This window comes from Cinclus cinclus, chromosome 3, assembly GCF_963662255.1.
Source record: "Cinclus cinclus chromosome 3, bCinCin1.1, whole genome shotgun sequence".
In the NCBI taxonomy this organism is placed as follows: domain Eukaryota; kingdom Metazoa; phylum Chordata; class Aves; order Passeriformes; family Cinclidae; genus Cinclus; species Cinclus cinclus.
This window is the reverse complement of record NC_085048.1, coordinates 86142223-86166341: the sequence shown is the minus strand read 5'-3', so window position 1 is coordinate 86166341 and position 24119 is coordinate 86142223. Positions and strand designations below refer to the sequence as shown.

At 36.5% G+C, this 24119-nt stretch overlaps 1 protein-coding gene across 1 annotated transcript in view; it reads right to left on the bottom strand.

Moving 5' to 3' along the window:
- The window catches only part of SRBD1 (S1 RNA binding domain 1), a 116047-nt gene that overhangs the window by 47162 nt on the left and 44766 nt on the right, over nucleotides 1-24119 (bottom strand). The window contains exons 14-15 of the mRNA XM_062489239.1: nucleotides 16390-16481; nucleotides 3020-3102 (exon numbers count right to left, since the gene is read on the bottom strand). Of these exons, the coding sequence (XP_062345223.1) occupies nucleotides 3020-3102; nucleotides 16390-16481 (175 nt within the window). The remainder of the gene's footprint in view (nucleotides 1-3019; nucleotides 3103-16389; nucleotides 16482-24119) is intronic.

Sequence of the window (24119 nt, the reverse complement as noted above, 5' to 3'; positions counted from 1 at the left end):
ACCGACATCATCAGGCAGATTCTGCTTCACCAGTCTCCCACTTCAACCTCTGAGAGAGGACAGAAATTGTCTCTGCCACTACCTTTCAAGTAGAGTAGTTTGGGACCTCTGGCTATCCTAAACTGACAGAGGCCATGTCCCAGGTCACTCAGGCTGCTGTGAAGGCAGCTGCCCCAGATCCACTCCCCAGCAAGCTGTGCACTGCTCTGTTATGCCAACCCAGGACATCAGGTAGTCATTACCAACAGCACAAAAAGATTGGGGCACTCGGGTAGGAGTAACAGAAAAGGCAGGACCATCCCCTCAGGGAGTTCACACTGTGATCAACACACAGTGAGTGTGCAACCATCCCTCGAGAAACCACCATGTCACTTGTGCTATATGGCTTCCGTGGTCATGGGCAGCAGCACATACTCAGCCTGCCACTGGCTAATCAATGACAGACTAATCACTACCCCTCTTTCAGGACAAGAATGCCAAAACCTGGATTTGCCAGGTTCTTAAATATCAGTTTTGGGGTGTTTAAGAAAGGAAAGGTCATATTTAAATGCCAGGTTTAAAGTTACAATAGGCTAAGAAAGCAACTGCTTCTGTGAAAAGACTGCAGTATTTTTCTGATCTAGACTGCCCACTGTGTATTTCCCCACAGAAATTAATAAAAAGCTACAGTCAGTATTTAGATTATAAATTAAAATGCAATATGACCTTTCAAGTTGCCCTGGATATTATAAAATTCTTTACCTGAAATACTCCTTATCCAAAAGATTATATCAGCCATTACTCTGGGACTCTCTGTATAATGAAACATCTTTTTCCATACCTGTCCTCTGAGACACCAGCAAGTGGCTGTCTCTAAAAGGAAGACAAGAGAGAAAATCTCAATTCCTCTTCTCCTCCCATTTCTTCCCTGTGCCACAAGAAAGCTGTCATGCCCAAAGTGCAGCAGACCTTCTGATTTTGTTTTCAAGAGTGCAAATTTGCTTTCAGTAACATCACAAAGATCCAGCACTTGAGAAACTTATCTATCTTTGAACAAGCATGCTATAGCATCTGTGGTGATTCTTAAGGATTCCAACAGGATGTGTATCTACCTCAGATTTATTCAAACCACGACAAGAATTAAAAATGCATATAGCTGGGAATTAACCATATTTGAGGTCTACTTCTATCCTGGGCTTCTAGGATTTATTTCTCCGAAACTTTTCATCTAACCAATTTGGACAATAACAAATAACACCGTTGGGCATTTACTCACAACACACCTGTAGTGGATCAAGAAGCTTCTCTGGGAGGGCCAGGAACATGGTACTTACCTTTCTCTCAATGAACGAAAAGTAAATGACAGCAGCTGCAGTCTCTGAGACTGCAGTGAGCTACTGCAATACTGTTCATTGTAACATTCATCTTATAATGATCCCCAAACCATATGACCACCACCAATTCCATGTCTTTTTGTTTAGATGTATGCTTGTACAATGTCCACATGGGCCACAGGAGATGGTGTGCATTTAAATCAATATATTCTAGACATAGCAATACAAGTGCCTAGTACTTAAGAATTCACAGTATACTGTAAACAGAAAAATATTCCATCTTGGAACTATTGGAACTGCTTTAAAAAATCAGTCAACTTCTCTAAATGCTGACGTAGCATTTCAAGGTTCCATTTTCTTTTTAGTATGTCTCCTTAAAGCAAGGATGAACAAAAATCTGTATCACTTGTCATTATTTTTGTTTCAACATATCACTGCTACTGCTCTAAATTAAAGCCCGGGTCTCCACAAGTAAGGAAACCAATTACACTTCAGACTGAAGTTCTTCTTTTTGCCAGATGACCGACCACACCTGTATATATAGCTGCCATCATTACAGCACATTTTTACTGAAACCCAGACACATATGTTAAAGAAATCTACAGTGTTTCAGCCCTTCAATACAATTTCCCTCAAAGAGTGTGGTATAATTGATACCAGAAGATTATTTAAGTTAGATTTACCATTAAGTTTGCAGTTAGCAAGCAACATGAATAAATTCTATCATCTGTGGTAATACAAGTAGGACTTGTAAAAGCAGTTCTGAATTCTACTTTAATCAACTAAGATGCTGACCTCAGTTCTGTAAAAACAAAACAGGACATACATTTCTTGGAAGATTTTCATAACACCTTCTCTTTGTCATGCCACCTTTAGCAGTGGCAGCAAGGGATTCTAGGCTGCTAATTGTATTCTATCCCATTAACACTCATTAGCTGACCTGAAAGAACAGATCCAGACAGTTCTATGCTTTCTGTTCTCAATTCTGCTGTAGTCTTTGAAATTTACTCACATTCTATAGTTTCAAAAACACAAAGAAAAGCACATGCCATATTTTCAAGAGAATTCTTTTTTTTTTTCTTCTTTATTTGGTGGGACTTAAGCGTATGCATAAATGCTTTCCTGATTCAATGCCAATATGCTACAAACTGACAATAACTTAGTACCATTTCTTAACATAATGCTCTTTGTAAAGAAACTTGGAAAGTAAAAGTTTTATAAATAACCTAGAAAAAGGTATTAAAAAATCACAATTGTCAAACATTTTCCAATTCAGCTTTACTAAATGAAAAACTTCAAAACAAACCCTTTTATTACAAACTTCTAAGAAGGAATGCACCTAATAGTACTAATTAATGGCTTGTAAATGAAAGATCAATATGTCATTGTATTTTACACAAAGAGTTAAAACCCCATTGCTGTAACAATACAGAAAAAGAGAAAGCTTTACAGATCAGGTTACCTGTCTGATTTGATGTTTTTAATAGACTATACATCTGGCTACAGCCATTTCAGTCTCAGTCACAATCATTAAAAGTAGAGATTTTTAAAAAGGCAGTTTATGACTTTTAAGTATTTATTATCATTCCATCAACTCCAAAAACATTTTAAAGGAGACGTAACTACTTGACAAATATAAAGCAGCATTTTGGTGCTTCTCTATATCATGACAAATTACTTAGATTAAATGATATGTATTATCTTACCTGATACATTCCAACTCCTAGGTGTTTGGGCTCAATTTTCACTAGCTCAGCTAATGGGTCTTGGACGCGTCTAGCTATGGAAACTGAAAAACAGAATTAGAAAACAGCTATCACTTCTCTCTGAAAAACCTGAATCATGTGATTGTTTTTGCTAAGGTGTTTTGGGATTTTCTTCATACCTTCTATATATATTTTTTTTTTAACCTGGAAATCATAATATAGCAGAATCCTTTTCTATTGTTAGACAAGGACATCACATGTACATTAATCGAACTTTCTATTTGAATAATTCTAGTAAAGACCTAGGGACATTTTAAACTGTAATCGTGACATTTAAAAAGTTTTTCTGAGCCACAGAGTTAATAAGTAAAACCACGTACATAGTATTTTCCCTTTGTATCCACACTAAACACATATGTAACATTTAGCATTCAATTCTCTAAGAACCTTTAACCTGAAATGACAGATACAAAGAAACAAACATTTAAAAGAAAACAGTATCTGTTCACAGACTTGTCTAATACAGTATTTTATATTAATCTAATTCAACCATCAAATTCAGTGTTCACTTTGAAAATGGTTCTTGGACTTTACTAATCTAAGCTGCACACCAAAACACATCAATTTGCAATCTGTCACTCTTATAACCACATTTAGGAAAACAAAAGCAATTTCCAACATTTCTAATGCTCTTAAGAGCATATGGGAAGAATCTTTGGTCTTCTAAATCCAAATGTTGAATCAAGACTGCATTTTTGAAGGCTGTATTTATTGATAAAACATTTGCTTACCAAAATCTCAGAAGAAAAAGCATATTTCCAAATGTCAATTCATAAACTTGGTCTGGTTCTGCAGATACTGGGTAGTATTCAGTATTTGCAACTGTGCTCCCTCCCACATAAAAGAAACTAGAAGAGTTCTATCTATCAGTATTACATCTATAAATTCTTTTTTTCCTCCTGACTTAAGATAGAACAGGTGAGCTGGATTAGCACTCTTAGAACATTCATTCTAGCTAGTGAAGTAAACATTTACAAAAAAAAAAAGTGTTTAGAGGTATTCCAAAAAATCTTTCCAAATAAGGACCAAAGATCCTAAAAAAAAAACAACCCTAACAACAAAAAAAAAATTCCCAACTCTAAAATTAAAATAAAATAAACACCTCCAAAAACAGACATAACAATACCCAGCCTTGTGGCTAAGGTTGTTTTTTCTACCACATGCACTTGTGCAAGAGTAAGAAAAGTGGGACCAAAGAATGTTGAGGGTCTTTAAAAGCTATGTCCAGAATCAACCCCACAGGGCACTAGTCATTTCAACAGTGTTTTACATTTAAAAGCATTTTTAAGCAAGTCAGGAGGGGGTTAGAGGAAGAGCAGACAGGATTCAGGAGTAAATATATATATATATATATATATATATATATATATATATATATGCACAGTGGTTTGGTCACAGTCCTAAAACAGGAATACTGGAAGTATCTCCAATGTTCACCAGCTGATCTCACACATACATATACATGTATGAAAACATGAACATGGTTATAATTATCACATGTATAAATAATAAACTATAAGCCCTTTTACTGCATCACAGAAGCAATGCATTCACTCACAGAAGTGTTTAGGTTGGACACACCTCTGGAGAACACAGGCTGCCTTGTCTAAAGCCCCTGCTGAAACAGGGCTTGCTGTAGCAGGTTGCCCCAGATCATGTCCAGCTGGGTGGAGACTTGATAACCTATCTGGTCAATCCATTCCAGAGTTGGGCCACCCTAACAACAGGTAAATGTTTTCTTGTGTTCAGATTGAATTTGCTGTCTTGCAGTCTGTGCCCATTGCCTCTTGTCCTAACAGTAAGCTCTACTGAGAAGGATCTGCTGCTCTTTTCCTCATTCCCTTCCATCAGGTACTTAAGACCCTTATTAAGATCCCCCTGAGCCTCCTCCATGCTGAGCATTTCCAGTTTTCTCTTTTATGAAATGTGCCCCAGTTCTTAATCATCCTTGCAGCCTAATTTAAACAGCAACCATCACTACTGCAGGGTATTAAAGGTTTCACAGCATTTCACAGAAGGACTTGACTAAACATTTGTACATGAAGCCAAAACAGTAGCCAGAGATATGCAGGCTCCTCAAACCACAACTGCAAAGTTTATCAATTAAATGCTGCACTAGAGACTTCACTTGGAAAGATTTGTACTGTTAAATGTACAGTTAACACGAAGTTCACTGCTCGGTCATGCAGGACTTTTCATATCCTCTAATATCCATTTTAACATGCTGACAAAGGCAGTTTGCTAGCTAGGCTCAGAAAGCACTGTGCTGGTGACATCTGATATGCCTGCGTCTCTGATAGAGAAGTTCTGAATTCAAAGACAATCATGTATGCCTTCTTGTAAAAAAAAAAAAACCCCAAAAAAACCCAGTTATCACTTACACGAGTATAGCTCACTGCAGAAATGCTTTCTTTAACAATAATTCATATTAATTACTTCGAAATACCAGTCACCCACCACCTAACAACCAACGTGAAACAAACACCAATGAAAGCAATATTGATCCAAACCAGAAAACACAAAGATGTACTTCTCCTGAATGCACTGATACCTATGCATACAGACCATATTTGTCCTTCTGCAACGATCATTAAACTTAGCTTCTTTAATACAGTGTTCTGGAGATATTTCTTTTAGTTCTATCTAATGACAAAACATTTCAAAAGTTATATTTTAGATAAGCTGAGAGCAAATACCACTCACTGTTCACATCTCCTTTCATTGTATCTTTTAAAAACAGACAACTGTGTAGATAGGTTGATAAAGGAATTTTCCAAGCACAGCTTTCTCTTGGGAACTTTCAATTAAAAAGTAAAATTTAGACTCTTTTTGTCATATTAGCTTGGTTGACAATGCTGTCATATCCCTAGGAGGTTTCCAGTGGAGGCATAGGACCTGATCCAGCAAAGCACTTCAGCACAGATGCATGACAGAATTCCCAGTGGAACAAGTACAACTATTCACACGCATAAAGTTACACAGACATTTAAGTGCTTTCCTGGATCAGGCCTAATAGTTACAATATTGAAGCAGGAAGATCAACTAACAGTCAGTTACACAATTAAGGGATGCAGCTCCTACAGTCAACACCAGCAGGATAGCTGACCTGCCTAATTCCCACTAAAGCCTCAATTTCACTCCAGAACTTTTCCAGTTAATAAATAAAAGAGAGCACAGTAGGAAAAATGCAAGAATTGTCCACATTCTCTCTAGACAAAAATTCAATGAAGATCAACACCTACTGCCTCTTGTACAGGCAAACCCATTTATTTTTTTGCTGGAGTAGTTACACACTACCATAGATGGATTTCTGGGGGGGGGCAATGAGGCTCCAGTCTGGCCATTTGATCCAAGTGGCTGGAGTCTCAACATAGGCAGAGTACTACTGAAATCATGAGGGCTCTGCAGAAGTGTGAGGTCTACTACCATGGAGCAGAGACAGTAAAACCTGATGGTCTGGCATCTTCTTCTTAAAAACCAAATCAAGACTATAAAACTTGTTTTTAATTTTCTACTATTTTACACTGGGCACATTTTAGAAATCATGCATTTTCAGAAAACCAACAATGAAATAGGTAACGCATTCTTACTTCTGTAGATACTAAGGTATTCCTCACTTTGCCCAACCAAAATGATGTAAACTGTACCATGGCATGCAGGGCAAAATGAGAAAATCAGATTTCTCAAAAGTTATCAGCACAACCAAACATAAAAGGTTTGAGATATACCTTTATTAAAACATGCTAGTTAATGTAAAATGTGGAAAAAAAACCCTATCAATATGAAACAGGCTATTAACATCAGGATGACATGACCCTCTATTTGAAAATCACCACAAGACTTGCACACCCCATAAATGCAAAGCTTGGAGTTGTGAATTAGGATAAAAATATTATTGCAACCCTTGGAAAGCAACATACTGTGCTGTGTTTCAACAAATTTTTGTAAAACTGTCACTTGAAAGGACAGAATGGTGTAGGTGGTCCTCTGACTTGAGCGTAGATGTACTTCACGTGCAAGTGCAATGAAAAATAAATAAGATTACAGCAAGCATATTTGCTGTAATCCTGTTTTGTCATTAGATAAGACATATTCTGCCCTTTCATTAAAAAAGAAGTTTAATTGCTTGGAAGTCTATCTCACTCCATACTTTGGTTATTTGACAAGACAAACCCAGCAGACAGTAAAGTATGTTTGTGTGTCAGTGATGATGTCATTGTGGTGGGCAAAAATCATCCTTAAGAGTTGCTTGCACAGCTCATGGCAATCTCTGTCTGATCTTCATAGAAAGTGAGGAATTACACTAAAATGTTTTGTTTCCTAATGGCTAATAAGCAGGTATGCCCTCATGAACCAGTAAACATACCTAATTATGTGGCTACTCCTGTCTTAAAGATCAAATCACTAATTTCAAATGGAGAAATCTAAAATTAAGACTATTTTCTTCAAATATTCATCACATAACTTTGTTTCTCTAGTAACTTCCACAACAAGCAATAGCATTTTTCACACAAATCACAAAGTAGAGTTTTCACTCAGGAATAGTCATAATAGTTTGCAGGCTAATTATTTTCAGACTAAGACAGAAAAAACTTGCCACACTCAACAGTGAAGGGCCAAAACAACAGCAGCCTTACTGTTTGCCTGCATGGTATGACAAGGAGTATATCAGCTGCCAGCCCTAAGAAAAAAAAAAAAAAAATCACTATTTTGTTATATCAATATCTTGCTGAAATAGTGCTAACTTCTTTGGCTACCTGCCTCCCCTTCAGTAATGGACCAGGTCTAAGGCAATGATTAAGACCCAAATCAGACATGCAGACTATTTAGGGTACAAGGGCAGGTGAAAATCTTGTCAACTAGATGAAATTTATTATGGTTTCAAGTATTGTGCCAACTTTAGGGGCAGGCTGCCAACTTCTTCGTACAATTGCATATTGAAATGTTCTCTTTTTTCCCTGCTTCATATAAGAGCCACACCATACAGCAAGAGCTTAATGGCTTAGATAAGGAAAGAGTGAAAATAAGGAATGCTTATGGGTAGAAGAACAAAAAAGTTTCGATTTCTTTCAGTTACAGCAGTATTCAAATGTTGCTTAACACTGTAAGCAGAAAAACACTTTTGGCCAGAAGTCCAGGATGATGGCATTCCTCCTTTTAAACACATCTTCACATAAGGATTAAAATGTGTCTGAGTCAATAATTGTGACAGCTTAGCTACCCCACGAGTAGGAGCATTTGTTTTGTGCTTTGAAAAAATGTGAAGCTTCCAGATGTGAAAGCAGTAGATAGTTTTATAAATGCTTCACAAATAAATATATGGCACCCACGAGCTATGATGACTTAAATTTTGTCATAAATGAGAACATTTTGTATCTTCATTATAAAAACTTAGCATTTCATTCTTGCTGAGACATGCTACTATAACATCTAAGTAACTCATCCACCCTCTATTTTAATTTAACCTTCCCGCCTCAAAAGTCTGGGTTAAAACTTCAGTGTCAATGAAATAAAAAAATAAGGTAATCAAGGACTAACTCACAAATGTGTAAGTAATTACTGTCAATATATCATAGCAGAGTAGATATGGAAACATTACAACTTTTAAAATCCTTTAATAAAGCCTATTATTGTGTTCAAGATCAATTACTCCCCATAAGTATCTGCAATAATGTTTACTCAGTGATCGATTGTTCAGGTTTCCTGAGTCCTGGAAGCTTTCTATCCTGTTGACCTGAATTTCACCCTCCTTGCAAAGGATACAGTGAAACGTACAGTAGTCTTTTCATTAAGCATTCTTTCTCAGTAGGTCAGGATTTGTGACACAGTTTTGAATCCTCATATATCTTCTCGGTGGGTTTAAAGTATGCAATTTATTTTAAGCAACTGTTCAACAGCTGCATTTCATCCAAAGCTCTTCTGTAGCAAGTGAGCAGGTTTTTGTTTTAAAAAGGTTACATTTTAGTTTACTTTTAACTCCATAAAACTGATAATCTGTTATTTGCCTAAGATTAATGAAATAATGAATGACAATATTCTACTTATTTATTACCAAAAAAAAAAAATCTTTAAAAGAGATGGGTTGAACACAACAAGAAAGTTAGAAATATGTTTAAAGAGAAAACTTCGACAAGTAAATATTACAAGGCAGCTTTTTTAAGTCAGTATTTTTTCTTAGAAACACTCTCAAAAACACTTTTCTCAAGCATTAGTAATTTCTGTAGCACAGGATAGTATCCATTTTTATCCAAGATGAGATAAGGGACATATAATAATTTAATTGAAGCCTGATGTGATTTTTCTGTCACAGAAATGAGTTCATCTCAGAAGATGGTATAAACCCCGATAAAACTTTTCCCCAACTGCTCAGCTTAAAAGATAGATAAAATGTGGTATCTTCACAATCACACTGCTGATACTAACTGCATCATTATGCCATTGATTACTATTAGTACTAGAAGTTAAGAATGACTTGAAGTTCTAATCTTAACAAGAGCTAGTCATCTGGATATTAACCCTTTGTAAGTGATAGGAACGTTCTTTCCTATGCCTGTAGTAAGAAAAGCAGCTTTGGCAAATAGCACATCAAATCCCAGTATTAAAAGGAAATCAAAGCTCCTTGAATTGAAGAGCATCCTGGTACTGGTCATTCCTCTAGCTCCATGCTTCAAGGAAGCAACAAAGCCTTCACAAGGAAACAGACAAACACAACACAAGCATAGAGTTACACCAAAAGGGGGGATGTGAATGGTTTTGATAGCCCTTTTATGCTAAGGGAAAGGGGCTGGACCAGAGCACGTAAAACTTGCAGGTAGCAGGACACTGAACTCCTCAGCTCTACAGCTTTAGTGGAAATACAGTGCCAGTAAGCAGGAGGTTAATGATTATATACCACCTCTCCCACATACCCTGGAATTTACATAGGTTAGAAAACACTAGATTCTTGTCTAGAACAACAAGAAAACTACAAGACTACAAACATCTCTAAAATCAGTGTAAAAACCCATTCAGGATTGTGTTACTGGTTTTGGCAATTTAAGCCCATCTCTGTATTTCTCAATATCCTGGTGCAGGCACATGTTCACACCCAAGTGGGAGAGGCTCAGCCATTTCCAGACTATCTGCAGTTAGGGACTGTTTTTATTTCCTATAGAAGGACAGATTCCATATAATTTCTGTTTAAACTGTAAAGCCTAGCCCACACCTTGAGATGAGCTTCTGCTCAATAGTAGGAACTGGGTCCTATGGGGAGAAAAGTAACAAGACCCTCCTGTTCCTATTACTAATTACTTATATTAACACTATTAATTAAGAATTAATTATTGCTATTACCATTATTTTAGTTTATTAATATCTCTATCATTAACATGTTCCATCTTTAACATCCTATTGCTGTTCACTACACTTTTTGCTTCTAAGCACTGCATGTTCATCACTAAAGTGTGGTTCTCCTTTTTCCATCCTTCCAAAAGTACAATAAAATTCATTTTTAAATGCTGCAGAAGACAACAGATGAGAAACGAAATATGATTTAATTTCACACTGCTCTAATTACACACCACCCAACTAAACATTGGGCTGAAATAAAAAGTTTTAATGCATGAGAATCCAGAGTTTACTTTCCCTTCTGAAAGCTTGTGGAACTTTCACCAATTCTCTCCAACTAGCTGTAGAAGAAAGCTTCCACTTAGACAGTAGTGTGAATGTTTTAACCGTAGGACTAAATAAAACAAAGTTTTTGAAAAATGACCTTCTCTCCTGAATAGCCAAAGGGGAGCAGTGCTCTTTCAAGAAGATGAAGAAATTAGCTCAAGTAGACATCCAGGCACTATGTCCCACACATCTAATCATCAAATTGTTATACTTTCCTTAAGATAAAGTCAAAAGAAATTACATTTTTTCCAATCTCTACCTTCTACTTGCTGGCCAGTATGACAGCTCTGAACTCTATGTCTCTAAGAGGACCCCAGGGAATGAAACCCTGTAGCACAACAGTCTGAAAGTCCTAACAAGCCCTCAAAGCCTACAAGGCTTTCTTTTGCAAGGAAAAGTGCAAGTGGTGTGCTGAACTTTGAGCTTACAGTAATGCAATGTGTTCTGCCCTGTGGAGAGGAGACAAGCAGATGGGATTTGACAATGCTAAGGCAAGCTGTGCTGTGTGACCTTTGGCTCTCTCAGATTCTTTCTTACCCTATGAATACACCCCTTAGAAACAACACAGTTTGCATACTGAATCATACCTGTGCATGCAGCATGATACATGCTTGCCCTGTTTGCTTTCCGAATCTTCAAAAAATGTAGCTCTAGGGAATATTTTATCTACCTTTGTTGCTTTCCTAACTGGGTGACAACTATGTGCCCTTGGCAGAGCCCCAGTCCTTCTTGTCCAAGAGGAAAATGCACATTTCATAGAGCTGTTGCATTAGACAAGCCCAGGTATGTTGCTCTTATTTCAGCATCTAAACACAGAATTGCAAATTAAAAATCAAGTGTGTATGATTGCATAAGGTATGACAATAAAATAGAGAGGTTTAACATGACATCTCTTCTAACAAGTGGTTACACAAACATGGCATCTGAAAAAACAGCCCTTTCTCCCCTGTTTATTTTACTTTTTAAGTAGTGAAAGAAAGAAAAGATTACTTATTTGTTAGAACAGTCATCTCAAAAGGAAAGGTAATGCATCAATTTAATGAAATGAAGACATTTCTCATTTATATAACAGTGTATATTGAAACGAGAGTAAAATCCCAGCATGACTACTGCTTCACAGCAATTCTCTACCATCAGGCCACTGTTTCACTAGAGTGCATCAGTTTCCTCTGACTCTTAGTTATTAAGCAACATTCGTTTAATTATGGTATCCAAGAGGTGGAGAGGCAGCAAAAGAAAAATTCTTTGTGACCACAAGCCAAACAACTTGTAAATCCTATATCTTCCTTATACGATGGACAATAAAACCTCCACTAGTTGGCCATACCTTAAAGAGCTCCAAGGCATCCAGAAATTACATAAATTCCATGTTCCAGTGTCACATTCCTTCAACACAAGTTCTATGTGCTTATACTTTCTATGTACTTCACCTGTTCCTCTACAGTATTCCCCTTTTGTATAGCCAAACTTGCTCAAACAAAAAATCATTTGCAAGAAGGGGGTGTAGAAGTGGAGAAGCACAGAGAAAAAAAAAAAGCCTGGAATAGTGTGCATGTTGACACCTGTACTGACATCCTTAATTTTTTTATCCCATAAAGCTTATTTTTATTAGGAATACAGGTTCTGCACAACAAAATAAAACCTTGGGCAAAACTATACAGAGTAGGATGGAAGTAATACAACAGTATCTTTGGAAAATCACTGAATTGCAGGATTCACAGGCCCAGTGACAGCAACTAAACCCAGGTTAGCACAGACTGTCACAGAGCTCATTTGTCTGAGCGAGAAATGCCTGTCATTGCTGAGTTTAATTTTTTTTCTTCTACAAAGAAGACCACACTGAGACAGTCATCTCATATGCTCTAGCAATGAAAGGTAACTAATGGCAAGTGAATTACTGTTAAACTTCCAAGGCAAAGTACCAGGCCCGGTAAACTGCTACTTACAACTGCTTCTAAGGAAAACTTGCATCCTGGCTTTGCATTGAAAAAAGGCACAAATAAACCTCAATCGCAGAGACCCAGAGCAAACCAGAAGATTTTACAGGCAAGTTCAAGTGCGTAACTCTTATTTGAAGCTGTCATGAATAAAAACAAACAAAAGGCTAAACATAAAGTGGTATACTGATGCCAGGTCAGAAAATATATGAAATAAAAACAAACAAACAGAACAAACAAATGAACAGAACAACGAAAAATTAAAATAATTTGACAGCTTTGAAAACTCTACCAAATGAAACATTTTAACTGCTTCTTCATGAGGGTGGCCAGAGGACACATGCCAGGGCAGAAATAGAACTCAGCCTCAGCTCCCTCATTACCAATTCCTCATTGCAGCCTCAGAGCTGGCAGTCACAGAGCCTTGGTAGATGTTTATATTAATAAACTTCACAAAGGTGATCAACATTCCCAGCTTGCAAAGTTCTCGTTTCACTGTCTCCATTCTTGCCTACAAAAACTCCCACCCCTCAGATCTCAAGGGTATCTATCCTTGGACACAACTTCTGAGAAGAATTCAATAAAGCCTTGCACTCCCTTCTCTGTCAGACTGCAATCCTATTGCAGCTTCATCCAAAACCCCCCATTACTGAACTCCAGTGGCTTGCTCTCTAGGCAGAGCCCTCCTAATCTGCTGCAGCTGAACTTCCTCAGCCTATCACGTAGGAAATCCTTTTATTGCTGTGGCCTATAAGCCTCTTATCTCCTAATTCTGTGAGGCTGAGAAATAGCTGTTCTGCTCATTAATCCTACAATGACTGTCAGAAGAGGATATATACCTTCTCACTCTACTCAAACACAAGTAACTAGGTTTCATCAAGTTCTTTACTATCTGCTTAGCTGAGTCCCACTCCACAAGATTTTATAGGAATTGTAGTAGCAGTACAGAAGCTTCTGCACTTTCATGAAATATTCAGGACACTTCTAAAGTTGGAAAGACCCTATTTCATTCTCCATACTGTAGATAATAGAAAATTGTTTTAAAAAGAGCATTTTTTCTTTTTTTTATAAAGCAAGTGCAATTTTGGCTAAAAGTGCTGTATAGATAATTATTAAAACTTTCAGTTTGTATATATACCATTGGTTTTAAAAGAGTTCTTCCTCAATCATTTTTTACAAACTCATGTCATCCATGACCTTCAAAGACAGCTCAAAGCAGAAAAAAAACAACCCAGTTGAGACCTTGGATTAACTAATACCTTTAATTAGCACCCCCAAGAAACGCTGAAGGTTGCTGGTTTTCCCTTAGATAGGACACTCAGCCAAGGAGAAACTATTCAGCTAATTTTTCCATCAGGACTGGTATCTTCTATTTCTCTGTATAAAGCAAACACTGACTACAGACAGTTGCTAAACAGCACTGCAAGTAGTACAGAGATGAGAAAGCTCTCATATAACATCTATTATTTAATATTTTACATGTATGTACCCAATGGACAAACACAGGCCTGTGTCATTCACAAACCCTTCTATAAAGTTTTGTTGAGAAAAATGTTAAAGTGGCAAATAGCGTTAAGATCACAGATATCTCACGTCAGCTGTACCTTTTATTTTAACTATAAATGTCACACTTCATCATGCAGCTGTCAGCTTCCTTTAATGTACTAAATGCTATCATGTAAGCACAGAAGCTGACATGATGTAACACAACAATTAAAATAAAAAGCAAGTCAGCTTTGACACAATGTCACTTTTCTGTATGCTGCAAATTAAAGTAAATTGAAACTACACAAGTAAGCTAGTCAAGAAAAAAGTCTGAAAAAGCCTCAAACATCAGTTAATGCTTCCCTCCAATGTTATGCCCCATTTTTACACTCAACTTCAAGAAAACATTCACAGATTTAGCACAGCTAATTACAAATTGACACCAAAAGATGTCAAGAAGAAAGACTTAAACTTCTAGAATACCTTGATTGTAACATAGTTCTAGCTGTCAGCTTCATAACAGCCAACATCCATGGAACTAGGCAATTCTTTTTCAATTTCTATCCTACCCTTCTTCAACTTCTATCCACTCTGTGGTACTGCTGTGGCATGTTAAAATTGCTGATGCTTTTAAAACCAGATGCAACAGCATCTGAAGAAAATCCTAGTAATAATGGAGCAATTTATGAACTGTAAGTAATTAATATTGGAATTGATCATGTAATAAAAATTTGATTTTAATTTACTCTATTTGATGCACAACACTAAATAAAAGTGTCTGAAGTGTTGAAAAACTAATTTTGGAGAAAATGAGAAATGTACATCTGGAAAGGCATAATGGTAATAACTAGATTGCCTCCCTTTCTATGTTTTTTGCTCATTTACATAAACTTTAAACCTGTATTTAATACATCCACACCATAAAAAAACTGTGGCCCAAGGGAAAGCTAGTGTTACTGTCACAAGCACAGAAATGTCACATGCCTTGTATTTGCTCTGGCCATACCACGACACATTTAAAACCTGTGTGGCCCAGGGAAGAAATATTCACAATGGAGTCTGTTCACAGGCAGGGAAAAGGGAGGCAAGCAAAAAGAAGCTAGAGACCTATCCTGAAAATGGAAGGGCTGATATAGATATTCCAAGAATATTCCTGTAAAAACATTCATTGTAACTTCCAGTTAACACTTTCCCCTTCATGGAAATAAGAGAAAAGGGAAACATGGGGAATTCTATGGAGTTTTACCCCTGAATTCTTTTCTGCTGATCTATACCCTCCAAAGGATTTCCAGGCCAGTAACCTGCTAAAAAAACATTTAATTTAACAACATTATAATTTTGACTGGAAAATTTCTGTATATGAATGTTGCTGCATTTTCCAATACGCTAGATTTGATTGATTGTGACAGGAAACTGCAGAAAATCTAAGAACAAAAAAAACCCCAAAACCCTGAAGTAGATAAAAAAAAATACAGTAAGATACAATTAAAAATATGTAAGTGAAGTAGTACAAAAATAACCTCAAATCTGCTCTTACAGCTGTCTCCGAATAAAACAAATCCATGAGCAGAATTCAGACACGGACAGAGCTGCTAGCAATCTGATCTTTGAAGACCACTCTTTAACCAAACACTGAAAATTATAATAGTGGCAACACTTGCACATTTCCAATCGCTGTGTTAGACCTCAGTGACATTTATGCTGAAGTAGGTAACTTTCTAAAAACAAAACCTAAACCGTATTTCTTGAAAACTGTATTCAGCCACTTGAAGACTCCAGTGCTTGCAACAAATGCACACCTTTAAATTATCTGTTCTAGTTCTACATTGTTTTTCCAGCCCTTTAATGGTTTAATTATTGCTAGAGATATTTATGTACACACAGAAGAGAAGAGGGAAGGTCAAGCCCCTGTGGGCACAGACATTTGCAACTGTGAAAGTTCATGCAATTCATTGGTTCTGTTCATCACTATAAATTCTCCTGCACCAGCCTGCTGAAGGAATACCTCCACAAGGATCTTTACAATACAGGCATTAGTAGAAGATGATGTCATTCATTTGCACACCTAGGACTTCAGTTGTGAAATGACAGAATAATTAAGGTTTAGAAACAGAATATCCAAAACTTTTTTTCTAGTTTTGGCTATTATTACATTTAATAATATAAACAAAACAGTCTGAGAACTGAGACTTGAGCTCCAAGTTGAAATGTGATAAAATTAAATGCTCTTCATACCTGCACTTCTTAGGTTAGGGTCTAGGTCTGGCATTTCCTTGGACGCTTCTGGACTGACACTGTAGATCGATGCTCCCGCTTCATTGGCAATGCTGAAAAATAAAATGGCAAATATGTAAAAGAGCACAAAACTGAACAAGACATGTAAAAGACTTGGCAAATGACCTAAGTGAATATTTAGATTTCTTTTAAAGCCTCAGGTTTTGAATAAAACAAATGCTTACAAAAGTAAGTCAGTAAAAAGGAAAATCTCTATTTCAACCAAAACATCCTTCCCTGACCTGCAACATTGATTCTTTATCAATTCTGCCCTTATAAATACACACACAATCTCAGTCCCTGTCTCAATCTTTACAAGAGGAGAGAAAATGAATACAAAAAACAAGTGTTACCAGAAATAAATAGGCAAGCCAGCTTCCATGAACAAAACTAAACCTACCTGACAATTTGATTCAAAACACCTACGTTCTAAAATCTATCATTCAAGTATCACTTGAATACAAGCCAGGAGTGTGCACACACATTGCCTCAAGCCAGCTGCCCTAAAACACTCATAAAGCCTCAAGCTGATAGAGACTGAGCCGCAGAGCTGCAGCTCCCTTCTCAGCAGCATTCAATACCGTCTTCTCCCGGCTCCCACCGCCATCCCCAAAGAAAAACACATTGCTTGTCTTCTGGAACTTAAACTACAGTTCATGTATCTACCATACACCTCAAACTCATTCAGTAATGATGATAAACTCAGCAATTCAAATCAAAAACATAATTAAAAGCCCCTCAAGTTCTCTAGTTCCACTCAAGAGAAAACTGCAATCAAGTATTCACAGTCTAAGTTTATTTTCAGCTGTGATATTCTCACATCACTGAATCAATGGTATATTTCTTCAAATAATTTCAACAGAACTGGAATTTCACGTTGATAATTATGGCATCATACAGCTACTGCACTGGAGGTTAATACTATCAGTTTCAGAACTGTTTTTACTTTTACTATTCCACTTTTAACATAATCTAATATTTGCCATAAGGAGAGAAACAAAAGACCTTAAGAAACAGACCTTTCAGCAAAAAACCATAACTTTGCTTTATATTGTTTTAAAATTCGACTATAAATTTTCCTTTTAGAAACATTTATTAGGTAAAATTTTTAAATAAAGAAACTGATACTTAGAAGCCCCTCCTTTTAGAAAAAGCTGGAGAACAGCTCAGAGGTTAAATATACTCCCATTCAATGTTCCAAGCACACTAACAGAAAACAGTGTAAAATGAAAACACAAAAGGTATGAATTTCTTACTGTTTTTTTGACAGATTCCCCTCTTCCCCAGTCAAAACAGGAATTTGGTAGAGTGCTGCACACACAAGTCAGATTATAAAGCTACCCCAATCTCTAAAAAACAGTAGTATAAACAGACTGGATCTTTCAATAAATACAGAGAATAAAACCCTGTTATCTTTAAAATTAATATAACTCCAGACCCATTCAAACAGAGCAAAAAAATCCTCAGACCAGGTGAACAGGGCAAGTGAAAATGAAACTATTTCATGATCTTTCAAAAAGATTCAGTATTATGAGCACTCCTTCACTATAAATGACATTCATAAAACATTCCCATCGCAGTGCTCAGAAACAAGATTGTATCACAAAAACCTAACTGCTGAACATAAAGATGTTGACAGAAGACTCATAAAACTGATTTCTCTGATGAACGAGTAATTTAAAGAACAATGCTGCAGAACATATTTTTTAACCTGTTCACACCTTATAAAGGCAGCATCTGGCAAGTGCTCCCTTTCTGGATATTGCTTCCAAAAAACCACACATGAGCACACACTTCCAACAGCTTTTAACTAATCTCTCTTCAATCTTCATATTCCAACAGATCTCAAACATTAGCCCACCACATGCCATTTTTAAATTTAATACACTGATAATACAGAGTAATATAATTTTAGATTAAAAAAAAAATCAGTGTTTTGCAGTCATTTTTATAGTGCTGTACTATAAACTGCACTACTGAACACAGCCTATTGCTTGATCCTCTCCTGGTATTTTCTGCAGTAAAAAAACCTGATGTGACCTTGATGGGAATTTCAACACACTCGACATTTTAATGTTTCTCATTAATAATACACTGATGATTTGCTGAAGCAGAAGGATTGCACTAACACTGTCATTCTATGGTAATATGTGACTTGTGCCAGATTTTAAGGTAGGCAGCAAAAAAATTCCTTGCTAAAATGAGTAGATAAAATTAAAACTCAGGATAGGAGACAGACATTTGAAAAAAGCATATTTCCTTTCCTCAAGAGCAAAAGCATATACTGGCGAGAGGAGAAGGGGGAAACCAAGTAAAAAAAAACAAACTCAATAAAGAGAACAAGATGCAAAAAAGCACCTTCAGAAGCATCATGCACTGGATACTTGAGATCCACTCTGAGATTCTTTGGCATATGCATGCAGTTATTCTCTGAAGTATTTGGTGTAGCAGATGTGGAAAAGGGGAGCAAGAATTTCCACTTATGTAGAACCTCACACTGCTGTGCCCAAGACAGCAAAACCCAGACGTTAAATAAATCTTTTACCCAGATTAAACGTGTAAGGCCACACACTCCAAAGAAACCATTCTCAGGTTCATTCAGCAACAAACAACCAAACTTTTACAAAACTATTAGTGGCCATCACATGGTTTGATATGGCTACAGTGAGGTAGTTACTAATGGGACAATGCCATACAGAATGCTGAAACTAGGTCAGAACACTAAAAAACTAATATTAAAATTACAAGCTTTAGGGATTGTCAGCAGTTGTTCTGGATTTTAATTTTTCACTAAACAGGAGACAGTCACTTTGGTTCACTGACATTTTGTAAGTTTTCCAAATTCTCATCATTCTCTTGAAAAGGGTGATGGCTTTATAGACAATTTAAGCTAATTTAATGTTGCTAAATGCTCCACATTGTGTCTTTGAAATTACATACATACATACATATATATATATATATATATATATATATATATATATATATATATATATATTTTATGTCAGGGCACATTAAGAGAAAACCAAACATGCTCAAATGTGTAGGCAATAGAAATTTACTCCAAACTAATGGACATAATTCCCAAATGAGTCAAAAATAAAAAACTTCATCAGAGCTGGTGAAATGGTATTAAAATCTTGCAAATCTTCAGAATTTGTTTCTATTTTGACTTTTTAAGTCACTTAATAGATGATACCAAAAGAATTGGCCCCATAATGAGACCTTCATTATTGTATGTTTCTTAGGAGGAAAGATTCTGACCGAATCTAAACAGTTAAAACAGCTTTAGCCAAAAAATATTTTGTTTTTTAATGTCAGTATGCATTAGGTAAATAAGCACATGATATTATAAAATATGCTTCTAGGACATGAATGAACAAGCCTCAAACTTCTCTTTGAATTAACAAAAAAGCAGGTAAAGGATCTGGTATTATGCCTCCATACTGTGCATCCCACGTCAGCCATCCTACGGATAAGGTGTTTTTCCTCAGCATCTACGTGCAATTTTTAATAATTAAGAGTGCCCAAATCACAAAGCTACTATACAATATTACAGTGCATTCGTTTCAGATGTTCAAACTGGCTTGTTGCAGGTTTTCCTGTACTAGGTTTTCCTGTACTGCACTCGTCTCATTCACAGTTAAGACACACTTTAAGTAGCTAAGGCAACATTAAATGTATTCCACCAGCACCACCTGGTGGGCTCTCAGCTTTATGCTAGAGACCATGCCACCTACATCCTAAATACTTTCAGGAGTCTTTTAACATCTACTAAAGCAAGCTGTTTTCTTACTCAGCTTAAATAAGTATTAACTATTTGGTCTGAAAAGATTATTTGATTCTGAAAACATTCAGATTTTCCATCTCCTAGTTTTTACAGGAGAAAGAACCTTTATTGTAAAATGTAAAAAAATAAAATCTAAGAATACTTGCAATTTATTTTTTTTTTAAATTCAAAGCTATTACATACCTACAAAAATGTATAAATATTACATATAACCAGCTAGGTAACAACAGTAGTTTAACTAATTCACAATTTTTAAAATTTGCAAGTTTTCTTACGTAGTAAGTTTTCACTGTAAACCTTTTCAAAGCTATGTAAAACATCTAATATATATATATAACAAAGATGTATCAGGCTAGACATTTGTGGGTTTAAAGACAAATGCACCTTCCTGACATTTCCATGAATCTTACCAACATTTCAGATTTCTATATGACATTGAAGTCATTTCCCTACAATCAAATGCAGAACTGGATTAATAACCTACAGAGAAACAAAAAGCAACTTCATCCAACTTTACCTAACTTGCTGTTCCTACAACGTCCAAATCCCTGATCTGCAACTTCAATCCTTTAAAATAACATTTTAAGAAACAACACCAGTACAATGAAAAGTCTGGTGTTTACCACTTGGAAGAAAATCCTGGTCACTCTAAAAGCAAAGAGTATGTCAAATTCAAAGTGGGCCAAGATTTTCATATTTGGCCATAAAATGATGATCTGCCAGAAAAACTCCCTTCACAATCATAATTTAGTAATTGTGGCTAATTTCTCTAACCCAACTTGTTATATATTTATTGATAAATATATTCTTCATAAAATTGTGGCTGCAAAAGCCAGAGGCTCTCATGAAGTACAACAGTAAAAAAAGAGTCAAAGGTTTATTCAGTGTTATTTGCTACAATAATTTGGTTATTAATCACCCGGGAAGGAAAAATAAAATGAAATAAAACTACAAAATACTCTCTAGAAAAGAACACTGCATTCAGACACTCTGCTAGAATGCATCAAGCTTTAATTATGTTTCCAGGTGTTATGATTAAAACCAACTAAGAAGGGGCAGAGAAGGCAAAGAAGTACATACTCAAAAGAAGATTGTGCTACTTCACAAATGAGGAACCCATTGGGCCTTACTGGAAACAGAGAAGTCACAACTAGTTCCTGAAGAACCTAACACCCCAAAGGGTTGAGATTTACACTGCAAAAATAGGATGCCTGCATCGGTTGTTACATGTATCCCTGCACACCCATTTTCGATGACTAATGACAACCACCTAGGGGAGATGGAGAAAGCTTTTCACAGGAAATGCAAGCTCCTCTTTGCATTTTGACTTGTTTTGCTCTTTCTGCTCCTGTCAAGCAGGACGTTGCACATGGCAAAAGCTACTTTAGCAGCCCCTTCAACTCCTCACTGTTACCAAAGGCAGAGCTGTCTGCCCCTCCTAGCAACTCATGTTTGGGCACACAAACACTCCAGCACCTCTGCGTTGTGCACAGCACAATTCCTTCTGCTGTGGTGGTGACTGTGGCCAGCAGGATCCTGCAGCACAGCACAGGCTGGGCTGTGATTTGTGCAGCCACACGTGCTTTGCCACAGGAACAACAGGACACCAGGACTGACAGACCCTGGCTCTGACACAGCTATGCAATTGCTTTTTTTCAATAAAGAACATAAATCATGGAAGTTCAAGATTAAAACATTGTGATATACACTGAATGATGTATTCAAATAATAAAAAGATTTGAAAAAGCCTGTTCATTCTTATAGATAAGATTGATAATCCGGTGTTTCCCCATCACCAATAAATTAGTGGTATAGCAAAGGAAGATGGCAGGATCATGAAAAAGGATCATACTAGAAAGCAATCATTATTCAATAGAATCAAGGCAAAAAGCATCCAATTAATCTGTTTTTTAAATAGTATAAAGAATTAGCTTTAAATGTTAACAATAAATAAAAACCTGGGACATATTTTCATCATAAAATATATTTAATAACAAAAACACCATTAGATGGGAAAGGAGCGTTCATCAAATTTCCATTGCTTCACTCAAAACTTTTAGATACTACACGCTATAAAAGTGTTGTTTATATGACAGTCCCTCTTTCAAAAATCAGTCAAATTAGACAAAGCTGTTATAGTCATCTTTAGCAAAAGTATTAGAAAAAAGCTCATAGTGACTCAGTTGCAGCTGTTCAGTTAGATGCAGGAGGGTAACCATAAGCCTGAAAGTACAGCTACTGCTTCAGAGCTCCCAAACACACAGGGATTTAACCCCACAAAGAGTCTTCAGAGAGCACACCAAATGATAAGCAGTGAAACAGACTCCACACAGTTGCTCAGTTGCATTCTGTAAGTTTCCATAGAAAATAGGTGAATTCCTGCTTACAACTAGCATTTTGAAGTCAGAACAGAAAAAAAAAAGTCAGTGTTTCTAGCCATGTATGAATTTGCTCTGTATCTTATGAAATTTGCTGGAAATTATGCCAAAGAAAGGAATTTGCTCTTGACCAACTCAATATACTTTGTAAATTAAAAACTACTGTATTACTTCATACCAGGGACTCAGTTTTGCAGCAGATTACAACACAGAAGAACATAACCTCTTTCAGTTACAAACCCTACATTTGAAACAGCTTACTGACCCCACAGCAGGGACTTAATAAATAAACACCTTATCAAGCAGCTGCTTAAGTGACAGAAGTTCAAGGTAATCATCCTTATAGTAGGAATTATTTCTCTCCTGTTCAGCCACAAATGATATTTAACCATCAGTTAAGCTGATAGCTTTCCTGGTAGACAGTACAGATTTTTAGAACCTACTCAAGAAGAAAGAATTAGGCCTGTTTCAATCCATCTTTAGCAAGATACTCTAAGCAGTGTTGATATTGTTGCTTCAGAGCATTAAAAATTATGTATCTTAAAATAACACTCTTACAATGACACAGTGTTTCCCAATTTTTCTAGTATGCTTATGCATAACTAAACTTCCCTACAGAATGGATGTACAGTCTTTCAGATGAAGAACAACATACAAAAATAAATAGTTTGAAATACCAAATTATAGTCATTCAAGAACAGATAAAATGCAAGAATTCCTCAGTGTCTGTTAACAAGAAAACTCTCTGTGAACTCCCAAATCAAGAACTAGTTACCATACTAAACTAATAAAACTAACTGTATAGCTCCAGTCTGGAATCCTTTATTCAGCTGTGTATGAACCATGCCCTCAGCACATCCCTGTAAAGGGAAGAATGATATCTGTCTTCATCTTGTCTGAAAACGATGACATTTTTCAGTAAGAAAAGGGTCCAAATGGCAGGTGTCAAAGAGCTTTAGCTTCACACGTGGTGCTAGGAGGCAGAAAAAACAACAGTAGCGTGTGGCCATGTCAGAGCTGCATAGAAGCTGCCGTACAAGCGCATATCTGAAAAGAGCAAACCTCAGAGCCTGTTAAATCAATCTAGTGCCAGATGCTGTTATCAGAACAAAACTGGTGCTGTGGATTCATCCCCAGAAGAAATACACGTCCCATGTCTGCAGTGAAAAGTGAAAGACCGAGGGTGGCATGTCTCAAGACTGAAGGTGACAGTCACCTGTGACTGCCCCCACCACTTCCATTGACAGTTTCAAAAAACAAGTGCTGTCATTGCTCATAAAGCAGCGGGAGTTGAAGCTCCTTTCTGCTCTTGCACAGAGCTTTAAAATCTGAGCTTCAGGTCCAAAAATATACTTCCAAGTTAACCATCCAACTAAAAAGCAGTCAAGTAATTTTTACTTTAAACTATGCAGTACAGTAGGAACTTCAGAGAAAAATTAGCTACTGCTCATCTCCTTGCTGCAGCAACGCCAAGGAAAGAAATTGTGAAAACGTGGATAATGTTGCAGAATCAACATTACCTT